A 25516-nucleotide genomic window follows, 5' to 3' on the forward strand; every position below is an offset into this window, starting at 1 on the left:
CAGTCCGTCGTGGCCAGTCCGCGGATAGACGTGAGCTTCGACCACGGCGACTGTTATTGTTGTTCACATTCACATCCACATATACACATACATGCACACAATAACACACACAATCCTGGAACTCAAACCTATTGTCGTTGCACTCGCCACAGACGGCATTTGTTTGTTTGTTTATTGACCGATTTTGGGTTTTGACGCTCGTCCGTCTGCGTGTTACTGTGAAAAAGCAAGAGACAAGAAAACACATGTTTGCTCTTTGCAAGTCGAATCGAATGCGCAGTATTCGCTAATTGTATACCCTATATTCCCAAATGGCAAAAGCATTTGAATAAAATCGAAGGGAAAACGTACATAATGTGATTATAAAAATATTAAAAAACATTATTTACATTTAACATTTATTTACATGCTGTTGTTGTTGGCCCAAACGATTATCAGGTGTTTGCTTCGTCATCTCTTGCTACTGTCTTTAAATTAGGGACAAGACTTTGGGCCTGTCAACGACTGTGTAAAACATGCCCCATGTGTAATTTATCGCCAGTTTGCTAAATCACTCATCAAATTTGAAGTTGTTTGCCCAACCCCGTACTGGCATTAAATCTCTCTTGATTTAGAAGGCAAGTGGAAACGTAAATAAAAGCAACTGCAATCAAAACAATTATTTGTTCAAAACCACTATTTCTGGTCACGACAACAAACCTGTTTCTATAATTCACTTCAATCACTTCATTACGTATCGATAGTCTACTGCTGCCCACATCCAAGGTCGCAAACCTCCACCCCCAATCGACCTAGCTGGGTAAATCATTTAATATCGAAACACTTAAACGATTTTATTGCCGCAACCAATAAGGCGACACTTTGGCCCGAAGCGTGCTGCGTGCTGCAACGCATTGGAGTTGGAGTCCAGGCTTCAAGTATCACAGTCGTATCCTTCCCACTGCCTGCCCGCCCAGCTCATTGCGTGTAAATATTTTCGCAGTCAATAAAATAATATTGTCATATTTTTGTGTGTTCCAATGCTGCGTCACCCTCGTCTCCATCCACGACTGTCAGTTGTCGGGCGCCGACCGCTGTCTGCCACTGTCTGCTGTCCTCTGTTTGCCATTTGCGTGCAAATATTGAGACAGTATGGAGCAAGGCTGGAAAAATCAGAATCAGAATCAGGTTTTTCACTTGGACAGCGTCTGACAACCGACAGTGCAAACAGCGAAGCCAACGACGGCTCGGCTCGGCTCGACTCGACTGACAAATTGTGTCATCATGGGTAGCGTGCGGCGACCGCTTACAATAATTGTCATTACGAGTAATGCTGAGGACTCGCTCTCATCATATTGTTCGATTGGCTTGTGGACATTCACTTTTTGACTTACTGAGCTGACAGCCCAGCTGTCTGATCTCATTAAGAATCATACTTGTGGGAGTCGGCAAAGGCTTTAAGCCAACTTAGGCCAAGTCGATGGCAAAGGCACAGACACTGCGAAAGGAAGCCCAGCACAATAGTTGGCAATTATAATACACAAATGAAGCAGAAAAGTTTCTGTGTGTTCATAATGTATACAATTGCTCCGTAGAATGTATATTTATATAGTATGTCGTCCCTCTAACTACGACTACAGTGGGTCGCGACAAGAGGCCTGCTGGCGGTTGTTTGCTGGATGGCAGCAGACGAAAGGCAACTGACTGCTGCAGTGCTTGGTGTGACTAACCAAGTGCATTGAAAACGTTGCAGTAAGCACACTGCGAAAAATCACACTCCCCAAAAATGTCAGCATAAGCTACTACATTACCATCTTGAGTGGTAATTTATCATTTACGTCACGAATACAGGACCTTTTTTTGACCTTGTGCTAATAATTCACCTAAGTTCAGCGGCAATTTCAATTACGAAAATGTATTACATTATTAGGTAATTTGTTATATGGCCTGCATTTATTTTTTGGAATTAGGAAATATTTGGAGACAAACATGGATAGTGATTTAAACAACTAAACAATATATATAAACAAGTCTGTTTTTTTGTCTAAAAGGGTATAACTACAAAATCTTATTATTAAATCGTAGAATCCCAAGAATTACTGGAGCTATGAAAAATCAGTGATAGCGAGGGAGTATCGCACAAACTTGACCTGTAAGTAGGACTTAGGGGAATATGAGTACCAAGTTGGGTTAGTCTAGCTGTTATTCCACGACAGCCACGCCTCCTTCTGTGTGTTGCATAAATACGTTCGCAATAAAGTGTAAACCCTTGTACCCTTTTAAGAATTTCAATTTATTGTATTCAGAAACCATCCCAGAAATGTATGTAACTTCTACTGCCAGCTGTGCACTCGAAACTTCCAACCGTGCTACCGACCTAATGGGCTGTGGAAATTTGAGGGATTCAAGAGACGGCTGAACTGTGAATAAAGTGCATTCAGTAAAGTGCATAGCCCGATTTGCCGAGGGGTAGGGTGGCCCCACCCGCCAGCTGGTGTGTTTCCGCTAAATGGCAGGGCAAACAAATATGAGCGCAAACTATTTTTGTAATTGAAATGCAATTAACATTCGCGAACGTCGTCGCATTCATCTTTCCAGACATCGTCATGCGATGACTTGCGGGCCCAGCCAGCAAAGTCGTCTGCGTCAGATGTCAGTCCGGGTCGTCATATCCCTCTCCATCTGCTGTGAGTCTGTATGTGAGCGAGTAGGTTTTGTTGAGCATTTTTTAATGAATTACACTTCTTGCGGATGCTAGACCAGAGAAAAATCGTTATTTTCAATTAAAAGTGGAAGTGCAAATATGCTTGCCGGCGGCGCTTAAATACTTATGAAATGTTTCCCCATTATTGATGATGCCCGGCAAGTTGTGTTTAAATTAAAGCGAGGAATAGGGCGCAAGAATTGGCGTGCTAAAGCAAATATCGTTAACCACCATTGATAACGCACGTACACACACATAGGCCAGAGCGAACAATTTACAATTTATTATGTGTGAGCTTGTAAAATCCTAATTTACTGTCGCATAATTAATGTTGCTCGTTTCCATGTGGGTGTGTGCTCTTATGCGTGTGCGTGTACAAGTGCGAGTGAGGGTGAGGGTGCGCGGATATGGCCGACTATTGACACACCCAGCGAAGCAGTAACCCGGCCAGACAAACATTGGCGTCACGCGCATATTAAATCATTAAATGTCGCCATGTAAGCATAAATTTAATTGTTATTAACAATCAGCACTTATTTTCCACACAATACGAGCACTCGCATGTATGCACGCCTACGTACTGCAATAGGTCAGTCAGTCTGTCCGTCCGTCCGTCAATTTGTCAGTCCGTCAAACTTTCAGTAAAACCATTGACCATTCAACACTTACAGCGCGTGGCTTTTGTCGAGCGGACGGGACGGACGCTTTTCCATTCATTTTCATTTACGCTTTTCGCTGCGTGTTTGCTTTATGAATTTAAATTGTCATTAATTAAGTTCATGCATGGAACGCAACGCACACAGATCTCACAAATTATTACGCATACGCCATGTTGTCCGATACGCTATGGACAACAGCTGACCAATCATTATAATATGAACATATGCGTGTGTGTTTGCTGTTGGGCGCGTCGGTGTGTGTGCGCGAACTCAATTACAGTTTGTAAACTTTTCAATTAGCTGTAAATAATTTATTTATACATTTTTCATGCAACTCATCGAAAAGGCTTGTAAGTTTCGGTTGTTCTGAGGCTTGCGCTGGGGCGGTATTTACATTTCACATACGAGCGTTTGTATGAATGCGTGTGTTTAATTGAAATTGTTGTTGTCTGAATTCCGATCTGGGTGTTGGGCCGTCCCTCCTTCGAGGACAGAGCCTTTTTATGTAACATTAATACAGTTAAGCCTTACTCCTTTTTTTCGCAGTTCATTTTAACACGCAACTGGGCGTATGATTGATATTCTTTTACCTGTCGCACATCATTATCGAATGCAAATTTCGTCTTCCCACCATAATGCGCTACATTTAATTGGCAATGTAATGTTGTTCTGTAATGTTCTGGTATTAATTGTCTATCCTTGAAACTCTTTTAACTGTAGATTTGAGATTGGAAAAAATTCAAATTCAACCATTTTGTGTGAGGTGTGCCACTTTTTGGTTTCATTTTTGGATTTCAAGCTAATATTAGGCTTTCTACTCTGTCCAAAACGCACATACGGCTTAGATACAAGTATTTAGCCCATAACTCCAATATTCTCTCATCTAACCATAAAAGTTCACTTTTCTCCATATTTCGTATGTAGCAAGCATATATACTATATAGGTATATACATATATAAGTAGCATAATAAGACAAGTCGAAATAGACATGTTTAAACTCCGATATCTTACTCGGTATAAAGACAGATGTTTGGTAAAAAATTTACTCTTCGCAGGAATCATTTAAAAAAGCTTTTTATAAATTAAAAACACCCGAGTCATTTCAATTTCCACAGAGCAACCCCTTTCTCTCTCCCTCTCGTTTTACCATTTATACAAATTTGATGATAATTTTCGTTTGCTTTTGCTGCCCCACGCCCTTCATGTTAATGTTAACCTTTATTGATGGGTAATTATTTTGTGAAATGCGTCTTTTGTGTGTCAATTTCAGGAGAGCGCGAAAGAGCACTCCTCCCACAAACGATTTTACAAAATTGCAGCGTACGCAAATATTGACAGCCCAACATTACATTAATGAGTTGCTGATGCTCTTGCTGTTGGTGCAGCTGCTCTATTTCCATTTTCATTATTGAATGGCATCTTAATTAAAAACATATTTTTCCCACAAAAGACAGCACACAAAATTTCACCAAGTCAACAATTAACACACGTGCAGAACAGGACGCATCTGACATTGTTGCTGCCACTGTGCAAGTAGCCCACATGGTCCAATTCCCAGTAGTAGAAACAAAAAATAGGCAGCAGCTATTCAGTAGTCAGTAAAGAAGTCCGGGCTTTCAATGCAGCCACGGACCAGAGACGTCATGCTCGTCATCAGCATCAGTCGCTGCACTTTTTCAGTTTCAGTTTCAGCTCAACTACAGTTCCTGGGAGGGTTTGTGGATGTTTCCGGTGCGCTTTCCGTCATCAATTCGTCGCTTCATCTCTCCGTGTCTCTGCCGCCTCCACAACGCCACAACGCCACATCGCCTCGTCGCCATCTTCCTTTTCAATTATGACTTTGCTTTTGTGATTCGTGGCAATATTGAACATGCTGCACGGCCCCAGGCGAATGTGATTTCAAATGCGAATGCGAATGCTCGCTCGCTCGCTGTCGATTTGCGCTCATTGCGCTGATGTTTTTCGTTTTCACACAATCAAACCGCTTTTGTTGCGATTTGAAGCAAATCCACCAAAGCTGCAACAGCATCAGCAACAGCAACGGCAACGGCAGCCATAAAAAAGGAACTGCTAGCCCCAAAACATAAATTGAGTTGTTGTTGATGGGGGAAACGTCAAAAAATCCACAACTTTTCTACTGTTGCTTTCGGGGCCGGCAGCCTCAACGACGACGTCATCATGCATGATCGATAGTTTTACATATTTTCGCTGTCAACGTTATTATTTTTTGATTTTTTTTTGTCGGAGCTGCCCGAAAGGCGCTTGATTTGTTGTTTGTCTTCTGCAGTACATTTCCGGCGCTGTTCTGTTCATTTTTATTTAGTTTTTGTTATTTATAGCGGCTGCCGTCCCAGTGGTGGTCATCGAAGGGTTGTGGAAAGGGGAGCGACTATGGCGCTTGCCAACAGTCAGGCATTGATTTTTAATAAATTTTTGTGCACAGCTGAAATGCCGACACCATGCTCGTTGCATAATTTCGTTTCAACTCCATTTCCGTTTCGAACTAATCAAAAAGTGTAATTTCCGATTAGTCGTATTCAACATCGAGTGCGGCCATGTTGACCTGACCGGCCCATCAGAATATGAGTCTGAGCCCAACAGTGCACTACTGAGGCTGTTCATAGTTTGCTCGACTTTTGCCTCAAGTTGAACAAGGTGCACTCTTTTTCTTGTCCGGTCGGGCCTGCCAGCTGCCTCGCCGTGTGCCTTTTCATTGTGCACGTAATAAATTGGCACATTGACCCGTGGGGTCAACACAGGAAAAGTTTTGTTTGGTAGGGACGAGGTGTGTCGGTATACTTGCAGTAGTAGTGGTGCTGTGAGTCGAGCCTGCAGTGAGGCAACAGTTGTGAGATAGTCCTAAAATAGTAGTGAGGGAGAAACCAGGCCAACAATTGCAGCAAAAGATTACGGAGGAGGAACCAATTTGTTCCCAGAGCCGCCGAATAAAAGTAATACTATTTAGAAAGTTCCTTGAAGCGTTTCCATTGTTTAAAGGAAAGTATTGCAACTTATATTAAAATAATTATTTTAAGTGTTATCTTTGTATTTATATACAATATCTTTAAGGAAGTTATTGATTTGCATAACCAGCCTATGTTCCATCTGATTCTGAACTCTTTCCATAAGTATATATGTATCTGGGAGTATATATATCTGGAAGAGAATACGAAACCTGCCAGCAATAAAGGACCAATTTGTTCCATCTGACAACCCTTTCTATGTGCGCGCCATTGCATTCGTAAAGAATTTCGCAAACCTTTCTGCGCCTGCTTTTAAAGGCAGTTCAAGCACTACAGTGTTTAATTGCAACGACAAGCTGGCCTACTATCTACGGCAGGTGCATTTGGTTGTGTGGTAGGTGCGGTAAATACTGCTAACACACGCATATGTACGAAAAAAGGAAACAAAAAACATCTACAGCGACACTTCATTTGCATATGAACAGGCAGTAGTGGCACACATGGCACCTGCATGTTGCAGCAGCAAAAACAACAAAATGTAGAACCAACACATTAACAAGTGTTGACTAAGCGACGACTAAACAAGCAAACAGTTGGACAAACCCCTCTTGTTTCGGCTTAACGTGGACCAACAATATTTTTTGTTATAAAGAGCGTCAGCAACGCTGCAAATTTGTTTGGGTTTGTTTATAAAAATTTAAGGCACTTTCTGCAGTAGAAATGGCAATGAAAGCACGGAAATCCCTGAGCCGCAAGTAGGCGGGGCGGGGGCGCTGGCGGAGGCAGATGCGGGAGTGGCAGCTGGAAAGGCAGCCTAAAATCCCATTTGTGCACCCAACCAGTGAGTCAGTCGGTCGGTCATAGTCGGTCAGGCAACCAGCCAACCAGCCGGACAGACAATGCACCGTGGGCATTTTATTTATGCAAAAATAACAAACAAGAGTCAAGCAGGCAGCAACGGCAGAACAGTTACACACACAGACAGTCACTAACACAAGCGCCAGAACAGAGCCTAAAAGCCTCAAATACTGTCTGTGTACCGCCGACGTCGCCACGTTGCAACGGACATTGTCGCCGTGTGGATTATTCACAGCCGTTGAAAGTGTGCAATGAATGAATTTATGCGTTCCACCATTGCCGTCGCCGCCGCCATCGCCGATATCGGGCCTCGGGCTCGGACTCAGGCTCGGGATCGCCTGACCACCACCACCCGTCGCCTAGCTGTGCAAAATTTATACAAATGTGGCGACGTTCGCCATGTTATCAAGCATTTTGTTTATATTTGTTTCGCTTTTGTGGGCATCCTGTGATTTTGGCGCAAAAATACAAATTAAGCGACGGAAGCGGAAGTGCAGAGAATAAGCGAGTAAAAGAGTGGCGGATAAAGGCACACGAGAGGCACACGAGTCTCCACTGCTATTAAGTTACAATTTTTTTAAACAATTTTTTGCCAACGGCCATTTGCCTGCCGTGTGACTCGCGTTAATATTTTAAGCGCATTTTATATTCAGTACACAGAAAAAAAACCCAAATGGGGAGCGGCAGACCAAACCATTGAGTACAGGGTATACAAGAGTCGTATTCTTTAAACAATTATTAAATTTAATTTGATAACAAGTTCTTTGTAACAGCGAACTAAGAATCAAACAGAACGCACTCAATATAAGTATTTCATTCCCAGGCAGGCGCCTCTTTTCATTTGATTTCTCTAGCAAGACAAATATAAACAAAAGAGCTTATGAAATTATAGTTAAGTTCATTTTATACCCTGAATCCACAAGGTAAAACGTCAATATAAGTACATATACATGTTCATCTACCCATAATTCTAATACCGCTTAGATTTCGGAAATTCCTAATCCATTGGCGATACGAGTATTTTAATTCCGTTGTATTCCTTGCCCTCTTGCAGCGATATCTACGTTGTACACAATCTGTTGGTAGTTTATTTTCACAATTTCAAATCTAGAAAAATATACATATTTGATAAAATTAACGATGCTATCAAGATTTATCTTGTTAAGTTTTCGTTTTGTTCGAAATCATTATCCTTGCTTGCTTATTCTACCGCTCTTCTGCTATTAGCTAGAGTTAGAATTACCAAAGCCACAAATTTACTGACGAACTTGTTCTTTATTTGTCTTTCCTCCATTGCAGCCAAAGCCTCTAAAGTCATACACTTGCGCAACATTCCAAACGAGTCCGGAGAATCGGATGTAATTGCACTAGGAATCCCATTTGGACGTGTCACCAATGTGCTCGTACTGAAGGGCAAGAATCAAGCATTTATCGAGATGGCCGACGAGATTGCGGCAACATCGATGGTATCCTGTTACACAGTCAATCCGCCACAGATGCGTGGACGCATGGTCTACGTACAGTTCTCCAATCATCGTGAACTGAAAACAGATCAAAGTCATAACGTAAGTACAAGAGAAATGATTACTATATTGCGTAATACTACTACCCATATGAGATCCACTCGTAGATTAGTATAAAATTGCGTTCCCTGTGCTAAACTTATTCGCAATCGAGTAGGTTGTTCGAATGCTCAGAGGAGGCGTAGGAAAGAATGCCTAAAGAAAGATTAATCTGGCAATTAAGTTGGACAAACAACGATTTATATGCAAAACTATTTTGGTCATTATGTGGGACAATTCGAGTACGACGACGAATGCTACTAGCTCCTGATTAATTACAATCTCTGGGCAACTTAATTCCCAGACACACACACGCATACGCACACATACTCGTGCACATACTTTCAGATAAGGGCGGGCGTAGCTGCTCATAAATGTTGAGATATTTGTCAGTTGGGCAAACCGATTTCTAATTTTAATTTCGTAAGCCACAAAGTCAGCAGCAAGGTTTAAAAAGCTTTCAAATAAATATACATGGTCACACACACACACACAGACGCACACATATGTTGACAAAGGCAGACAAATTCATAGTTTTTGGGGTTTCGGCTAAGCACACAAATGAAAACCACACACACAGAGAAGAAGGACGCACTCGGGCACCCACAGATGCTCCACACATACGTACTCAAAGCCAAAAACATATTTTGATTACTTAAATGAAAGCAGCAGCTCGAACAAAAAGTGAGCAATGTTTTAGCTCTTGTTGTTATTCTACTATACATGTGAGTAGTTATTGTTGTTGTCGCCTGCTCTTTGCTGGCACAAACCCAAAGCGGTGTTGCCACCTTTGCGTGCCATCTGATGGCGCATCACATTAGTCGCATCAGGCCCGGTGACAGCCCCTGCGGAAACCCAATGTAACCCGAGAGCTACCCACAAGCAAACTACTTAAAAAGAGATCGCCGGTACGCACTTGTTGTTGTTGTTGCTGCTGCTGCTGTTGTGTCGGTGAGGGGGGGATAAAGGTTGCTGCAGCAATAGAAGCACCACAAGTAGCAGGCGGGGCATTGGCGGGCAGGCCTGCTTATGACTGAGGTGGCACAACAACAACATTAAGAGCGCCAAACAATATAGTCACATTTCACTGATTACCTTTTGGCTGTGCGGCTGGCAACTCTGCCGTGAGTGTGAGTGTGTGTGTGCGGCGCCTGATTTCTCTTGTTAACTACTAATCCTAGTAAAAGGCCTTGTTGCTTTAGTCCGGCAACAGTAAAAGCAACCACAACAACAACAACGTCAGCAACGGCAAGTGGAAAAGTCAACGCTGTTCTAGTAGAAAATAGCTTTAAATGCAAGATAGAGTGTGAGTGTGTGTGTGTGTGTGTATCAGTGTGTGAATGTTTTTGTCTGTCTATGCGAGCTTAATCTTTTGTATACCTGCATGTTGTTGTTGCTGCCGCCCGCATCACGCCGCCCGCCGCCCGCCTCTCTGCCTGCCAACATATTTATACAATTTCTCATTTCATTCAGTTTTTGTCTGCAGTTGCCGCCACTCTGCCGCATTGTCAGCCTGCCTCCTTATTTTTCATTCTTTCCTCTTCTATTTAGTGTAGTACATGTATGTAGCCTGGTGCCTGCTGCCTGCTGCCTGGCCTCGCATTTTAACAACTGTCTTCATTGGTTTTTGTTGAGTTGGACCCGTCTCCTTCGGATTCACCTGAAACATCGCCATCGCCATTGCCTTGATTGCCTTCGTCGCCTTTACAGCATCTTGGCTGCTCCTTTTGTTATTGCTGGTGCTTGCTGCTCTTGTTGCGATGTGCCTCATATTTCTCAGTTTGTCATTTGTTATTCGAGTATAGTATGTGTTTTTATTTGTCGCTGCAGCAATGGCGTGCAAAAACCCAGATAAGAAGCTTCTCTGAGCTCAGCAGCCTCGCATGTGGTAGCTGCTAATGCTTAAGAGAAATCACATGTGAAATGCCAAAAGAAAAGAAGTCGAAAATCAGGGAAAAACATACAAAGATGTAACAGCAACAGCTGCTCACCACACTTGACATGTTACTGTCCTCCATTCTTGCTCAGACAGTCGTCTCTCCTTCAGTCCAGAATGACAAGCTGCAGTTACAACATATTTTTATATGCGACACAGCTGTCTTCTCCTATTTAATTACTTCAGAGATACCTACGTATGTTATATAAATTGGCCCAAACTAATCATATCTGCAACTTTACTTAAATATCTAACTAAGAAAAAACCTCTTTGTCTGCTAGTTGGAGTCGCTTTAACCGCTTTACCAGACTGTGGCTTGTTTTAAATATTTAAAAATGTCGCTTACAGCTATGGCGCTATGGACGCTCGAATTTCTTCGGCCACACTAGAGGAGTGGGTTGTGCAGCTAATAATGTTGCTATTGGCCCATAACTCTGTAATGGGAAACCCCAAAAATGTACTTAATTTTTTTCGCATCACATTTTCCACGAGGTTTCATGTGAGGTAGCTGCTGTCGATAGTTGTCTAGTAAAAATGCAAAAATGTTTCCATGCCCGCAAACTATGTTGCCATACGCGCGCACACACACATGTACGCACTAAGAGACACACACATGCTCGTTCTCACACAAGAGTCCCATTGCATACCTTAAGGGACTTAACCCCAACACACGCACCTGCATGACAAAAATGAAAGCAAAGCCATGACAGTCGGGAGCCGGCAGCAAATCAGCAATACAGGATTTCCAAATCATCTGCTCACACATGCACACATACACACGCACACACAGTTACAGATATACACATATATTTAAAGATTTCACCGCCTGAGTGATTGCGTCGCATGCCGACGCAGAGCAACCGAAAAATGAAACGGTAAACGTGGAAATAGAAAATAAAACAATGCGACAAGAAAAGAAACAGCAAAAACCAATCCTTGTAGCATACATTGTGGCGCAGGGCACTCGCCAAATGTCTGCGCCAACTGACATTTATGTTGGCAATTTCGCAGTCAGGTGACGTGCGCTGCCTCTGCCGTTGCTGGAGCGTTGCGTAGCAGGATTCTAATATGTCATGTCGTCCTATCACCCTATCCGCCCCACCTCTAATGCCATTGCTTCTTGAGCTGCTGCCACTACATTTGCTCGGCTTTTTTCTTCATCCAAGAATCCTACAGCGCATATACGAGTACATACTAGTATATATACTAGTTCTATTCGCGGTACTTCTCCAAAAAATAGATGATGAATATTTACATGCAAGTGATTGATTAAATGTAAAAAGGTACTTCCGTTGCTTCGATTAACATGGTCTGTTGCTTTAAATATAGTATAAAGAAGCTTGTTTATAATCGGATAATAACCGAGGGAAAGTAGTTGTGGAGACAAATCAGTTTGTTCTCATCATCATTGGACTGCAACATTCTCACTTGTTTGCTTATGAATATGTGTACCTAATAATTTTGTGCGTCATATCGGTACAATTTCTCTACAGATTGGTTCAGAAACATGGATCTTTTGAAGTTTTGTACACTCCCTCAGCTAATATTAGATCGGAAGCTGTAGGGAGGCAAATGGTAGCTAGGAGACAGCCATGGCTTTTATTTGTAGTATATAAAATAGCGTGTCCAGACAGACTGCTCTCGAATTCGTCTCAAAGAATATCATTTTCATACTAAATGAAAAGTTACAACAAAGCTATTTTCCTTTTTCGCTCCTTAATTGCCTCCTCTAAGAATTGGAAGAGCTTCTGTGAAAATTAATTGTCTGTCTGACCCTGGCCTTAATAACTTATGTATTAATCTAAAGGAGGTAGCTGATTTAAAGAAAACATCAGCAATAATAAGACACTGCGCGTCTTAGGCTGTATCGAAAATAGGCAAACACACGATACTCGCCTCAGTGACAAGCCCAGGACATTCTCTTGTGGACTACTTACCATCAAGAAATGAAGATAAATGCATTTGGAGTTCACGCGGTCTCCCATTTGAGGTTACAACCACAACAAGCTGCCCTCCAAACGCTAACCATTCGTAAAGCAAGAACCCTCAGCTCCTTCTTCATCGACCCTGCCCAAAATTTTCTTTGTTTGTTTGTGTGTATATTGTTTAACTCTTGCGGCAAACCGTGACGCTGCCTGTGCCTGTCTCTGTTCAGAGCTCAAATTTGACATGTGATTGTTTTGTGTGTAACTGTAACTGTGCATCTGTCGTTCTGTCTGCGTCTCTTCCGGTCCTCTCCCAGGTCCTTCTATACGTTTGTGTGTAATTTTGATAAATTAATTTTTGAGCTGGCCCAATGCGCGTCACACAAAGGGTTGACAGTCACTTGGGACGATGGGAACGACAGCGACAACGACAAGAGGCAGGAGCCACAAAGAAACAAAAGTGAATGCTACAGTCGAGCAAGCTGAACAGTGAAATACTCTGAACCCAAACAAAAGTTACGCCGCTATACAATCAAATAAAATTAACTCGTATTTCGTACCTACCAAGCTAGGCGTAAGTGGACTTAGTCGGTTTGAACTGCAGGTCTAGATAGATTGATAATTTGCTTCATTCTGCCTGTTACGTACTTTGCTCGAATATAATATACTCTTTTGCACGATTGGGCTACAGGGTACACAAATAAGCAGATTGAAATTTAATTTCAAACAAATGCCATCCAGAGTACGTCTCTAGTGTAACATTTTCAAGAGGCTTGTGTACGCGCCTAAAAGGGTTCTGCATTTATAGATTATTACAATTGATTAATAGCTTTATGGCTAAGCAAGGCGTTCATCATCATTCCCGATTAATGCTTTGGGCGGCGGTAATTTCAGTAATAATCGTAATTGGCACTTGTGTGGCAACAAAGAAAACGGCACTAAAAGCAGCAAATAAAACTGAGGCAACAACGGCAACATCCCAACACAAAGTGCAGGTCAAGCACGTGGATGTGCCGATGCGTCGGCCACAGGACTGCACTTAGCCGTTAATACGGCGGCCGCAGAAGCGTCGAGCGCTGGCCATAAATGCACTGATTACAACCAACAACAAACAGCGGGGCTAGCCAGATATTTATTATACTATATATATACACATACATATATGTAGGTCTCCATGGTCTGCCCGATGTGCATGCATATGTTTGGCACGTGTGTGTGTGTGTTCGTGTGTGCTGTTATGTGGGTGTTCCGTCTATGTTCCTTCTGTGCGCCATTGCAGCAGGTGTTCGTTTTCCCTTTTGTGATAAGGTTACCTTGTGATTAAATTCAATTGCAAGCTACAACACAAATATGTACGTACAAATAAATCCACAAACATACGGATGTGCAGCCGGCCAGCAGGTAACCACTCACAAGTGCAGTGGCAACCACATTCCCCTTTGATTTCACTTTATGGAAGTGAAGTACAAATGCAATAAATTTTAAAGCTGTTCTCTCAGCTGGACATCAATATTTCTCTATGCGTTCCATTTTGTTATAAATACATAGAGGAAATGTCTGAAACAGAATATAAAACCAAAACTTGTTGTCAAAGGAAGTAATTCGACAAACCCTCCAGCCGCAGAATGAAATTCTTGCTTTAACCTAAGCTTAAGTCTGCAAACATACGTATATTCGGACGATCGGTTCGGATTTGAGTTTAACATTTTATTCCATAAGATGCTCTCAGCTTCTTCTTCTTCATAGCACTTGCTCGTAAGATGGCACTAGCCAACACAAATATGTGCACCAATTCAATATTGTTTGTAGCTGCCCGTTTGTAGCAAACATGGCAGTTGAACGTATTGTAGTATGTGCATTAAAGTCTAAGACTCTGAAAGAAGCCTCGCATTAACGTCTCCATGCTCACACAAAACCCCAACGTCAGCAATTGTCAATTAATAGAAAAAATATCAGCAAAAATCACGCCAACATTAATGCCGAACACGAAATGAGATTAATTTTGTTGCACGGCCTAAATTTGACGTCTGTGGTCGCCAAGCTTGTTCGTCTTATTGTCGCTAAGACTTGGAGCATTGTTACTGTAAGTTAAGACCAATCAAAGCACAGTTAACACCTCTACGCAGATGCCGCTCAGGCAACTAATACAAATGTCAAGCGATTAAGCCACAAAAAGGATAAACCTTATTAGCAAAAGCTTACCAAAAGCGCAGATCAAGACATCGGGGTGTTGTGTATTGCCTTGCATGTATAGTATATATGTAGAAGTTGCGGAAAACACCTCACAATACGTCGCTCATCGTCGGATATTACGCCTATACATTATATACGACTATGAAGGCGCGCAAGCGGAATTACTGTTTATTTAATTTGCCGTGTTTGACGAGCTGTCGATGGCAAGCCATTCAGTCGGGCACATCATGAAGCTCCGTTTGAGTAGCACTCCGTTCCCTTTTCGGCAAGCCTATGAGACACACACGCACACACACACACGCACACACACACACATACACACCCACACTGGTGATTTATGTGTTGCCCGCTATTTGTCTAACTCTCAGGCGTGTGCAGTTAAAGGATTTTGTCGAGCAAATAACTTTACATATGCGTCTGCGGACGTGGCTCTATCTGCGTGCGCTCCTTGTTTATTTTTCTATGTGCTGCTTTTGTTTTTCTTTGTCGTAGTAGTTGTTGTTGTTGTTGTTTTCACGTTTGCTTTTCTGCCGCCGCCATCTTCGTCTGTCGAAAGCAAAAGTAAGCTAATCTTATTGTTTTCACAACAGCGCCGCGAAATGCGCTCCTTGTTGATCCTTTGAGTTATGCGCATTGTTGTTGGTTGCTCCACTCTGTTCATGCTGTTGTGCTCTGTTTGCTTACACTCATGTTGCCGCTAAAGCTTTTTGCCATTTTGATTGGTGACGTGTTGAAAATGGATTTAAATTACATTGTTTTACACACACACACACACACATAAGCACATGGACGGGCGTACGTGCGGATATTTGTGCTCAGCTTAGCAGGAACAACAACAGCAGCAAGAGCAGCATCGAGAAGAACAACAACGTTATGCCAAATGCATGACTTTTCAAGTCGTGCGTCAATATTTTCATTGTATAGATTAGTTTTTCGTTTGGGCGCTGCTCTGCTCCCCTCAAAATATGCAACATTTTTTGCAAATCGCTCTCCCTTTTGTGCGTCTGTTCACTTAGTTTTAGACTTTATTCACGTATTTATTTATGCAAACTTTCCGGGACACCTTCTAAAGCAAAGCTTCTTGTTGTACCTTTTTTGTGAGCTGATGGCTGGCTCTCTTAGCCGAGCATTAAATCTGTTGGCATAAATAGCACAAATATTGCACTCTTACTTCAAAATCCAGGCCACAAAAAGTGCACAGAACCTAGACTACTTAGAAAAACACAGAATGCCAAGTTTGTTGGCTTGACCATAAAAACCACGCAAGTTGGCAAACAAACAGCAAAACAGACAAACATTCGAGTTGTCTGCCACTCAACTCAACGCCACAACTTACACAAAGAGCGCTACAGAAAAATATGCGAGCAGGGGGAGTAGAATAGGAGGAGAAGAGGAGGAGGAGCAGCTTCCATGAGCAACCGCAAGAAACCACGGCAAAGTAATACATAATCCGCAGCTTAGCTTTAAAACTTAACTACACAAGTTCATAACTTACATCGGCAAAAAAAAGAAGAAAATAGAAAAAAAAAAAAAACGAGAGAAAACTTTTTAGTGCACACAAAGAGGAATTTCAGCTGCTCCTTGGCAGCGCATGCATGCAGGCGACCACGGAGCACAGTGTGTGGGAGTCCCTTGGTGGGAGCCTTGTGCCCCACCCCCACTCCATTGTCGCACTTAAGCCAGTTGCCTGGGCCACTTTGGCAAGCGTGTACGGCCGCGTGCGACACTTTGGCACTTTTTCAAGCCTCAAGCACTGGCACACCAGTCAATGGTGTCCTTCTCATCCTGTTGCTCTCAGATGCTCGCAAGTACTCGCCCAGCTGCTTGCCTTACCTCATCCTTTCGCCTGCCCCTGCCTGCTCGTAAGTAGCGCCGCTCAAGAGTAGAGTCGCTTAACCCAAAAAGTAAGCTCTCAAGTGCAACCGTATGACATTGCAATGAAAATAAACTTGCTGGCTTGCAGGACGAGCCAATGACCAACCGAAGAATGTGGGTGCATTGCGAACGGGGCAGTTATGAATCAAAAATATTTATGCATCGCGCTAAGTTAAAGTGCCGTCCTTTCCTACCCGTCCCTCACAGCTTCGCCACTGTTTTTGCATTTTTTGTGTACTGTATTTTTTTTCACGTTTATTATCATTATTCAAAACCAGGAGCGTCTTTGCCGCCACCAATCTGCTCATAGACAATATGGGAAAATAAAAAATCGAGCGTTTCTTGTCGTCTTCTGCTAAGATGATTGGTTTTTTATTTTTCGTAAACATTGCAAAAGTTGGCTTAAAAGCTTTTGTCATTTACGCTTATAGACAAAACTGTGGCTACTCTCAGTGGACTGCCTTCAATATGTCCAACAAATGCTGCTCCCTCTTTATTTGGATTGGTTTGTTTTAAGGGAAAAATAAACTGTCAATAATTTTGAGTGCGGCTTACTTTTTAAAGTCCGGGGGGAAATTCCACTGGCCCTTGACATCTACAACTTTATATTTTGGCATATGCTATGCGTATACTCCTAATTAAAAGACTTTTGTGGTCAACTATGGCGCTCACATATACTCATGAGCGCGCGCATGAACCATTGACGCAGACAATGCGATCGATAAATGCACTTATCAGCATTTATGGCTCTTGGCTTATCAACTTTGCTTACTCGTAATTATTTATTGTGTACATTAGCGTACTTACACTGATAATAAAGTTGAGCAAACTAAAGGCTTTAATGTATCGATCCAAAACAGATGCAGAGCTCTACAGTAAAATCAAAAGCAATAAACACTTCCACACTTCCATGCCCTGGCTTTGATCCTCTTTATCATGTTATACCGGGATAAGTAATTCCATATTGTTTGAATACAGCACGGATTATTTTTTGTGGAAAAGTTAATTTGTTTTAGACTTAAGCTGGTCAGTACACAAATAAAATATATATGTAATTGATATAATTGAGAAACTGGAATCGGTGATTGGAAGAACACTTGCATTTTATTGAAAAATTTGTATATCGAAAAAATGATTGTAAATTAATAAGAAATCGTTTCTAGGCTACATCTGCTGTACGTGTCTTGCTTCCTAATCAATGCCACAAAACGCCTCACAGCAACGGCCACAACAGCCGGTCACAATTGACTCATTAACAGACAAAACCGCGAGAAGGCTTAGCCCTCTCCCATATGCATGCACACCCACACCGACACCCACACCCCCACACATACACATATACGTGCACACACTTACATGAACGCACCCCCACAAGACTAGATACCCAAGCATATAATTTGTTATGTTTAATGCTGTTGGTGGTGCTAGCAGTTGGCCAGTAGGAGTTGCTTGTCTGTTTGTCTGCTTGTCTGTCAGATAATTAGAATGGCTTAGACAAATGTGGCAAGGAAGGAGGAGCATGGGAGCACTTGATTGCTCGGTCTGCTCATTATTATAAAGCCATAAATAGCGCAAACTGTCGCAATGTTTGACCGCCGCTGCAATTAACATATTGCCGCTGCAATTAACATATTGTACATACTGGTATTGTGGGCTCCTCGTATGTATTCGTACGTATGCAGTAGTAGTTGTTTGTATGTTTCTCCATTTCAAGGCGAGTTGTAGCAGGTCTAGAGAGTCCTATGTTGTCCTGGCAAAGTTATGCGCAATTATGAGCACACATAAACGCCTTGCAATTGCCACTTGACAGGCAGTTAACAAAGTTTAAACACTTGAACGTCCACATAACAAACACACCTTCACACACACATACACCTATTCAGATCCATAAGCACGCATTATGCACTGCCGCATGTCGCATGCCACACTGCCTGCACATGCAGGACCAAGCCATGTCGTATTTTTCCTTTTCTACAATTACATTACAATTTTTACACAATCAGCGTCATCGTCGCCATAATAATCAGCCAAAGTGAAGTATCAAATTACAGTTGTCAGAGACGACGCGGCTGATGACGATGACGATGGCGATGGTGATGTCGATGGCGTAGCACTTGATTCTCGGCATCCCACTGTGTCACGCACAAGCTAGGCAGAGGCAGAATCACCGACGCGTCGGGTGAGCAATCGAAGCAGCCGCATCATCGCTAGCTACACATTACACATACGCCATGGCGTCTAGTCGCTGCCATGGGCTCCTCCTCGCCCTGGAAATTCTAATCAATTTTTATTATTTTTATAAACTTGGCAGTAGAGCACGAACACTCCACTCACTCACACACAAAAAACACACGCCCGTCTTTGTTTCGAAAGTGTACATTTATCTAGCAGCAAAGTAAGGAAAATCATACAAACATATAGAATACGACTACATACACACATCGCTTGGGGTAGATTTGTGGCATGTCTTTGTATAGGCAATAGTAAGAGCAATAGCTGTCCTAACTACCTGCCGCCCGACCTCCCGACCGCCCAACCGACCTCCCGACCGCCCAACCGACCGACCGACCGACCGACCGTTCTTGCCATCCGCTGGCAAACGCACAAAAACGCGTTGTAACGCATCGGTCGACAAAAGGGGATGGCAAGGCACAGAGGAGCTGGCGAGGAAGCGAGCGAGCAAGCGAGCCGAATGTGTTTACGTTATGATTTTCGAAATCAAAATTCAGCACGAATAGGAATAAATTTACTTCCGAATGTCATTAAATTGTTTTCCGATAGAACGTGTATATTTCATACAAGAAGTTTTCGGGCCTCAGTTGCTTCAGCTTCCTGAAGAAGGTAAAGGCAGCTGTGGAGAAGGACGTTCAGGTTGCCTCTTCTACCGCCACTCATCGCCTGCGATGCTTCCCTTCGCTTCGTCTCCCTCCCATTACTTTTGATTTCCTATTATTATTACGATACTTGATATTATTGATTTTGATTGAGATTTATGTTGGTCGTTGCTTCCGCTGCCACTGCCACTGCCGCTGCCGCTGTTGCTTTTCCTTTTGACTGCTCGTTGGCGTGCTGTGAAAATATTTAGCATATTTTCTTTGCCTTTGCCTTGCTGTCGTTTCTTTCTCCTCTTTCTACTTTAAAAGTTGCCCGACTGCATAAATTTTGTGTGCTTTTGAAGCATTGAGGAAATATGCAAGTTTGATGATTAATGCGCGAAGTTTTTGTATGCGGCGTTTAACTAATAAAAGTTTCGCGTTTTGGACACGTTCCGCTGACGTTTTGCTGGCATTTTGGCAGCATCTTCTCCCTTCCAATTGAGTTATGTCTCATACATTTGCATTTCTCTTTTCGTTTCCTTGCAGAACGCCATAGTCCCAAGCGACTATCGCATACAGTCGCCCGCCGGGGGCTCCCCGTTGCCACTCTGCGCCGTCGCCAATGTGACCAGCAACAATGCCAACTCCGTCGAGAACAACACCACCACTGTTGCCGTCTTGTCGAACAACACAAACGCCGTGAATGCTGGCAATAACACCAACGCCGGGGGACCCAACACCGTGCTGCGCGTCATTGTCGAATCACTGATGTATCCCGTATCGCTGGACATTCTGCACCAGATATTCCAGCGCTTCGGCAAGGTCTTGAAGATCGTCACCTTCACCAAGAACAATTCATTCCAGGTAAGCAAGCAACAAAAAAGGCCCAAATATGTATACTAAGTAGGTTAAGGGAGGCGTGGCAAACCCACATCAGATATATTTACATGGAGAATATGGGACCCTAATAGACGCGCGAAATCCATGTCACAATCCAATTGCTAAATGTTGGATCGAAATTCCAAAGAATCTTCTACAAAGATACCAAATGTGAAGACTTCACACTTTTCATATACCATGTACTACAACTAGTAGTTTAAGTAAACAATAAAAGCGCATTGCATGGGAGTGGGAGGGGTGCATCAAAAGGAACTCATATACTTGTCCTGTAGCGGACTCTAGCTCTTATACCTTCCGAAGATCCCTGCATTTATACAGACAGACAGACATACTTAATTGAAATGCATTTTTTCGTAGACTTGCTGGGAAAGCTTAGCCCTCTTACTTACTTTTACTGTCCTCCAATATACACTGCCCGACTTGTACTATTTGCAGGCATTAATTCAATATCCCGACGCCCACTCGGCCCAGCACGCCAAGTCCATACTTGATGGCCAGAACATTTACAACGGCTGCTGCACCTTGCGCATCGACAACAGCAAGCTGACCGCTCTAAATGTTAAATACAACAATGACAAGTCGCGTGACTTCACGAATCCTGCGCTTCCGCCAGGCGAGCCAGGAGTCGACCTAATGCCCACCGCTGGCGGTCTGATGAATACCAACGATCTGCTCCTGATTGCCGCTCGTCAACGCCCCTCACTAACAGGTGATAAAATAGGTAACACGAACGGAACAATTTCCCATTTTTCATTTTTGTTTTTGTTTGCACAAACAATTAACTATCTGACCGACTATCGTCACACTCATACTACTACTCACCCACTCACACACTCACACGCTCACACACACACTTGCTCTACATGCTTCCATGAATTTGGCGATTCGATTTTAATTTGACTCTGTTGGCTTTACACTTGCTATCGATTCGTCTAGAGCTTAAGGCGCACGCTACTAATCGAACACCAACACGCAATTCTTTCCTGCATCTTACTCATTTCGCTCTCTTTTTCCCTTTCTTTGTGCTCTCTCTCTCTCTCTCTTCTGTGGCTCTTCCTCTGCAGTGAATGGCCTAGGTGCACCTGGCGTACTACCGCCCTTCGCCTTGGGCCTCGGCACGCCCCTCACCGGCGGCTACAGCAGTGCGCTGCCCAACCTGGCGGCCTTCTCGCTGGCCAACAGCGGCGCCCTGCAATCGGCCGCACCCACCATGCGCGGCTACTCAAATGTGTTGCTCGTTTCGAATTTAAATGAGGAGGTAAGTGTAGTAAGAAGGTTCTCTTATTCGTACTATGTATAATATACTCGTGCTTACATACTATATAAATAAACTATGCCCGTACTTTGTAGCAGTCCCGCCCAGCGCCGTAATATCGTAAATCTCTTTCAACTCCCTCACGTATACTCGTATAACTCTGTACTCGAATTCGAATTTGTACTGTAACTACAGAGTAGTTTGCTCGTTTCGCCTACAATTTTCAATTCATTAGTGGCGCGAGGTGGTTTTCCCAATCAACGCGCCATTCCTTATTTACATATATATTGTATATTTGATTTGTTTATGTTTTTTCCGACTCCTATTTCATTTGCATATAGTACATACTCGTACAAATTAAAAATTATTTATACTTTTTCACATTTCCATTTTCGTCAGTAAACAACAAGTGAAATTCATTTATTTCCTCTCACAGTTTTTATTTAAAACTGACTTTCCCCAGTTCGTTCGGCAAACACTTTGCCCGTCCCCCCTCCCCCCTGCATTCAGTATTTAACATTCAACAAATTGCATCTTGCATTCAATTATGGAATGCCTTTCAACACGAAACGCAATCAGAACTAAATACTTCATCAAGCCTCTGGCATAGCTCAGAGCAGTGCATCGCAAGTCTAATAAGTTTTTAATCGCCCCTTTTTTCAAGCGCAGATGAATTTGCGCCTTTCTTTCTTTTTGAAAATACACTGCACTGCACTGCACTACACAGATTCTGCCTAAGCGCGTTTGTCAAGTATGCAACTACTGGTCTGTACCCAGACTTACTATATAATCCTCTTAATGCCAAAGTATGGTTGTTTTTTTTTTTTTTTTGTTTTTTTTTTTGTTTTTGTATTTATTTTTGACACGCACCCTAAAACGAAACTCTCGCTAACTGACAACAACTTCTATTTTCTCTTTTTCTCTGTAGATGGTCACGCCTGATGCTCTCTTTACCCTCTTTGGTATGTCTGCACAAAACAGAATACTAGTTATTAAATACCGATATCGAATTTTATGTTCCTATTCAAAGTGCAGCGACAGGGCCAAGCCAGCAAGTCAAATGTGGAGCTTGCAGCTTTTCCATCCAAAACAGTCAAAGGCCTATTCCTCTAAATTTCCTCATCCTCCTCTGACTACTGCTTGGCTCTGGCCTCTGCACTTTCTCAATATCTGTCATTTATTTATACTTTTCAACTATTTTTTAAGTAGTACATACCTGATTCTTAATTATGTATAGACTCGGATCGACGCAAACAAGAAGCTAAAATTCCAACATTCATTGTAGCTGTCCCACTCCACCACCTTTTATTGAAATATTTATATAAATATAAATCATACAAATCACCGATTTGTGAAGGCAACACTTCGAGGATTATAAAGAACTGTCCTTATCTACATACTTAGAACTGTGACCTTGGGTGATCCTGTCCTTATGGATTACAAGAGCACAGCCGCTAATGTGCTGGTGATCCCTATCTTTACGGAAACTATACAACGAGAACTTACAATTTTTTGTCTAGGCATGAAACGGTAAAGTTCTTAGAATCCATTTGTTTTTGTTGATAATCACAAAAATCAACAAGGGGCTTATTGGTTAAGGGTTGGCAGGACAATGTAAGCGTATTAGGTCTATTATCCCAGATTTATTTAATCGAATATATAGTTTCGTAGTCTCTATGTAATGCCAAAGTGGAACTAAAGTGCATATACTCCGCTTTGTTCGAATTGTTGTGAAACCAATGAATCAGAATCCAGCATCTTCATTATCCTTGCTTCAGGTAACCATGCATTCCTATGTCAGCTCTCTATATTACAGGCTTAGTAGTGATCAAACTACCATTACGGCAAGGAAGCCAACCATCGGTTTATGATTCGGACAATGCACACTTCAATTGTGTTGTTGTTGTCCGCTCCTGGCACCCATAAACCTTGCCGTGGACTTTATAGAGTGGAGGTGCGATGTGCAAACAGGATATTCGTGCGCTTTTACAGCGAGCTCAAGCCATAATACCACTTTATGTGTGGCGCATAAAAATATTGTTTTACAATATCGTGGGCGAGCTCGATGCTGCAAGTCTTCTGAGCATTAAGAGACATGAGGCAGCAACAGCAGTGTCCAGCGAAGGTGGATGCTGGATGCAGGCATTAAAAAAGCAAAAGCACATACTCCATTTATATTTATTGTATCGCCAATTCCCAACTACAAATGACTTTCTAATAGCTCTTGCCTGGCGCTTGCTTGGCCACGCAAATCCATCAGCAATTCGAAATTGAAATAGTTTTGGCCAAACGCACACGTAATATTCGTAGGCACATCCACATCCACATCCAAATCCACACGTACACGCACACATACGCGCACAGAAAGGCACTGCCGTTATCCTCTCATAAGTTGTGCTTACAAATTGTAAAACAATGAAAATGAAAATATATTTAAAAACCCATTTTGTGTGTCTGTTGCTGTTGCCGTTGTTCTCGGCTTCCAGGCAACAAGTGAAACCGCACACCAGCGGCCGCACACTTGCACTCACATCTTTGTATCGTGTTGCACGCACACACACACACACACACACACACACATACACATACAGAAACACACAATGTGTGACATGTGCTCATGTGTATGTAAAATTACATGAATTAAGTGTGCTCGTGGCTCTCGGGCTCGACTCCATTGTTGGCGCCTTGTGCGACGCGTCTACTAACTTGCATATACAAAACACATGCTTCAACATGCGCTTATCCTACCCCACACCCATATCCACAAACACACACCCACACCCACACAGACGCACACAACAAAAGATTGAGTGCGGAAGTGCATAGCTATAAAAATGTCCATTTATTTAGTTATCATTGCGCTTGTTGCGCTTGCCATGGCCATTGCTGTAGTCCTCGTCCTCGTCCGTCGCTTGCCTTCGCACAGTGGCTCGAAACTAATAATAAACTTTTTTATTGCCATCAGTAAATTAAATATGCTCGTAAGTACGAAGATTTTTCAAATTTAAATCATTTTCCCTATTTTAAATTTAAGTTCAGTTCAGTAAACAACAAGTCATTAGTGACAAGCAATCTCGAATACTTATTTGTATATTTCGAACTTCATTAAGATCCTTGAACAATTCCTTAAGCAATAGTCTACAAATTTGTCACACTTCTGCAATTCTCTAATGGATGAAGAAGAAATTAAAATTAACTTTGAAATAAATTTAATGCATACATAGGTCGAATTCAATTTTAATTCTCTCTCACATAAAGTAACTCATCTGAAATGGAGAAAATACTATATGTATCTGAAAAAGAAGCCGATTATTTTGAAAAATGAGCTCGCTATTTCGTGTGTGTTGGCTGATAAAGGACGCTTCTAAACCACTGTCGTGTTATGCCGTCCTCATTGTTGTTATTGTTGTGGTTGTACATATGTATTTGTCCTTTTGTGCACACTCTTACAGACCACACACACACACACACACACACACACATGTTGTAAACTTTTTGCTGCTTTACAATTGAAATAAAATTTACTTGTGACTTTTCGTTGCTGGTGGAACGCCCTGCCCTGCCCCGCCCTGCCCCCAGCCATTACGCAACTTGGCAGGCGAGTTTTTGTCATTGCGTGTGTGTCTGTCTGTCTCTTTGTCTCTCTGTGTGTGTCTGTCTGTCTGTCTGTTTGCCAAATGAATTTAACTAACTTTGTAAAGTTAATGGGGTTTGCTGTTTGAATTGTCGTTCTCGTGCTGGTTGTTGCATTGTGTTTGAGTCTGGTTGTGTGTGTGGCGTTTTATTATTTTATGGCATTTCAACTTGACTTTTAGCTTGCGCTGCATAAGTCTTTTGCCTGCCGTGTGTCAACTCTGCATGTCTGCCCCACTCCCCCCAGCCCTCTGGTC

The 25516-nt window shown here is 42.5% G+C and overlaps 1 protein-coding gene across 5 annotated transcripts in view; it reads left to right on the plus strand.

Annotated features, from left to right (window-relative positions):
* LOC115620510 (polypyrimidine tract-binding protein 1) overlaps positions 1 to 25516 on the plus strand; it is a 217378-nt gene that overhangs the window by 176145 nt on the left and 15717 nt on the right. For 3 of the 5 annotated variants that reach the window (XM_030513772.1, XM_030513770.1, XM_030513773.1), the window contains 5 exons: positions 8464 to 8729; positions 20018 to 20335; positions 20807 to 21092; positions 21436 to 21629; positions 22555 to 22588. In XM_030513772.1, coding sequence (XP_030369632.1) covers positions 8464 to 8729; positions 20018 to 20335; positions 20807 to 21092; positions 21436 to 21629; positions 22555 to 22588 — 1098 coding nt within the window. The remainder of the gene's footprint in view (positions 1 to 8463; positions 8730 to 20017; positions 20336 to 20806; positions 21093 to 21435; positions 21630 to 22554; positions 22589 to 25516) is intronic. The other 2 variants (XM_030513769.1, XM_030513771.1) reach the window with 1 other exon arrangement.

This window comes from Scaptodrosophila lebanonensis, unplaced genomic scaffold (assembly GCF_003285725.1).
Source record: "Scaptodrosophila lebanonensis strain 11010-0011.00,11010-0021.00 unplaced genomic scaffold, SlebRS2 tig00000024-arrow-pilon, whole genome shotgun sequence".
NCBI lineage: Eukaryota > Metazoa > Arthropoda > Insecta > Diptera > Drosophilidae > Scaptodrosophila > Scaptodrosophila lebanonensis.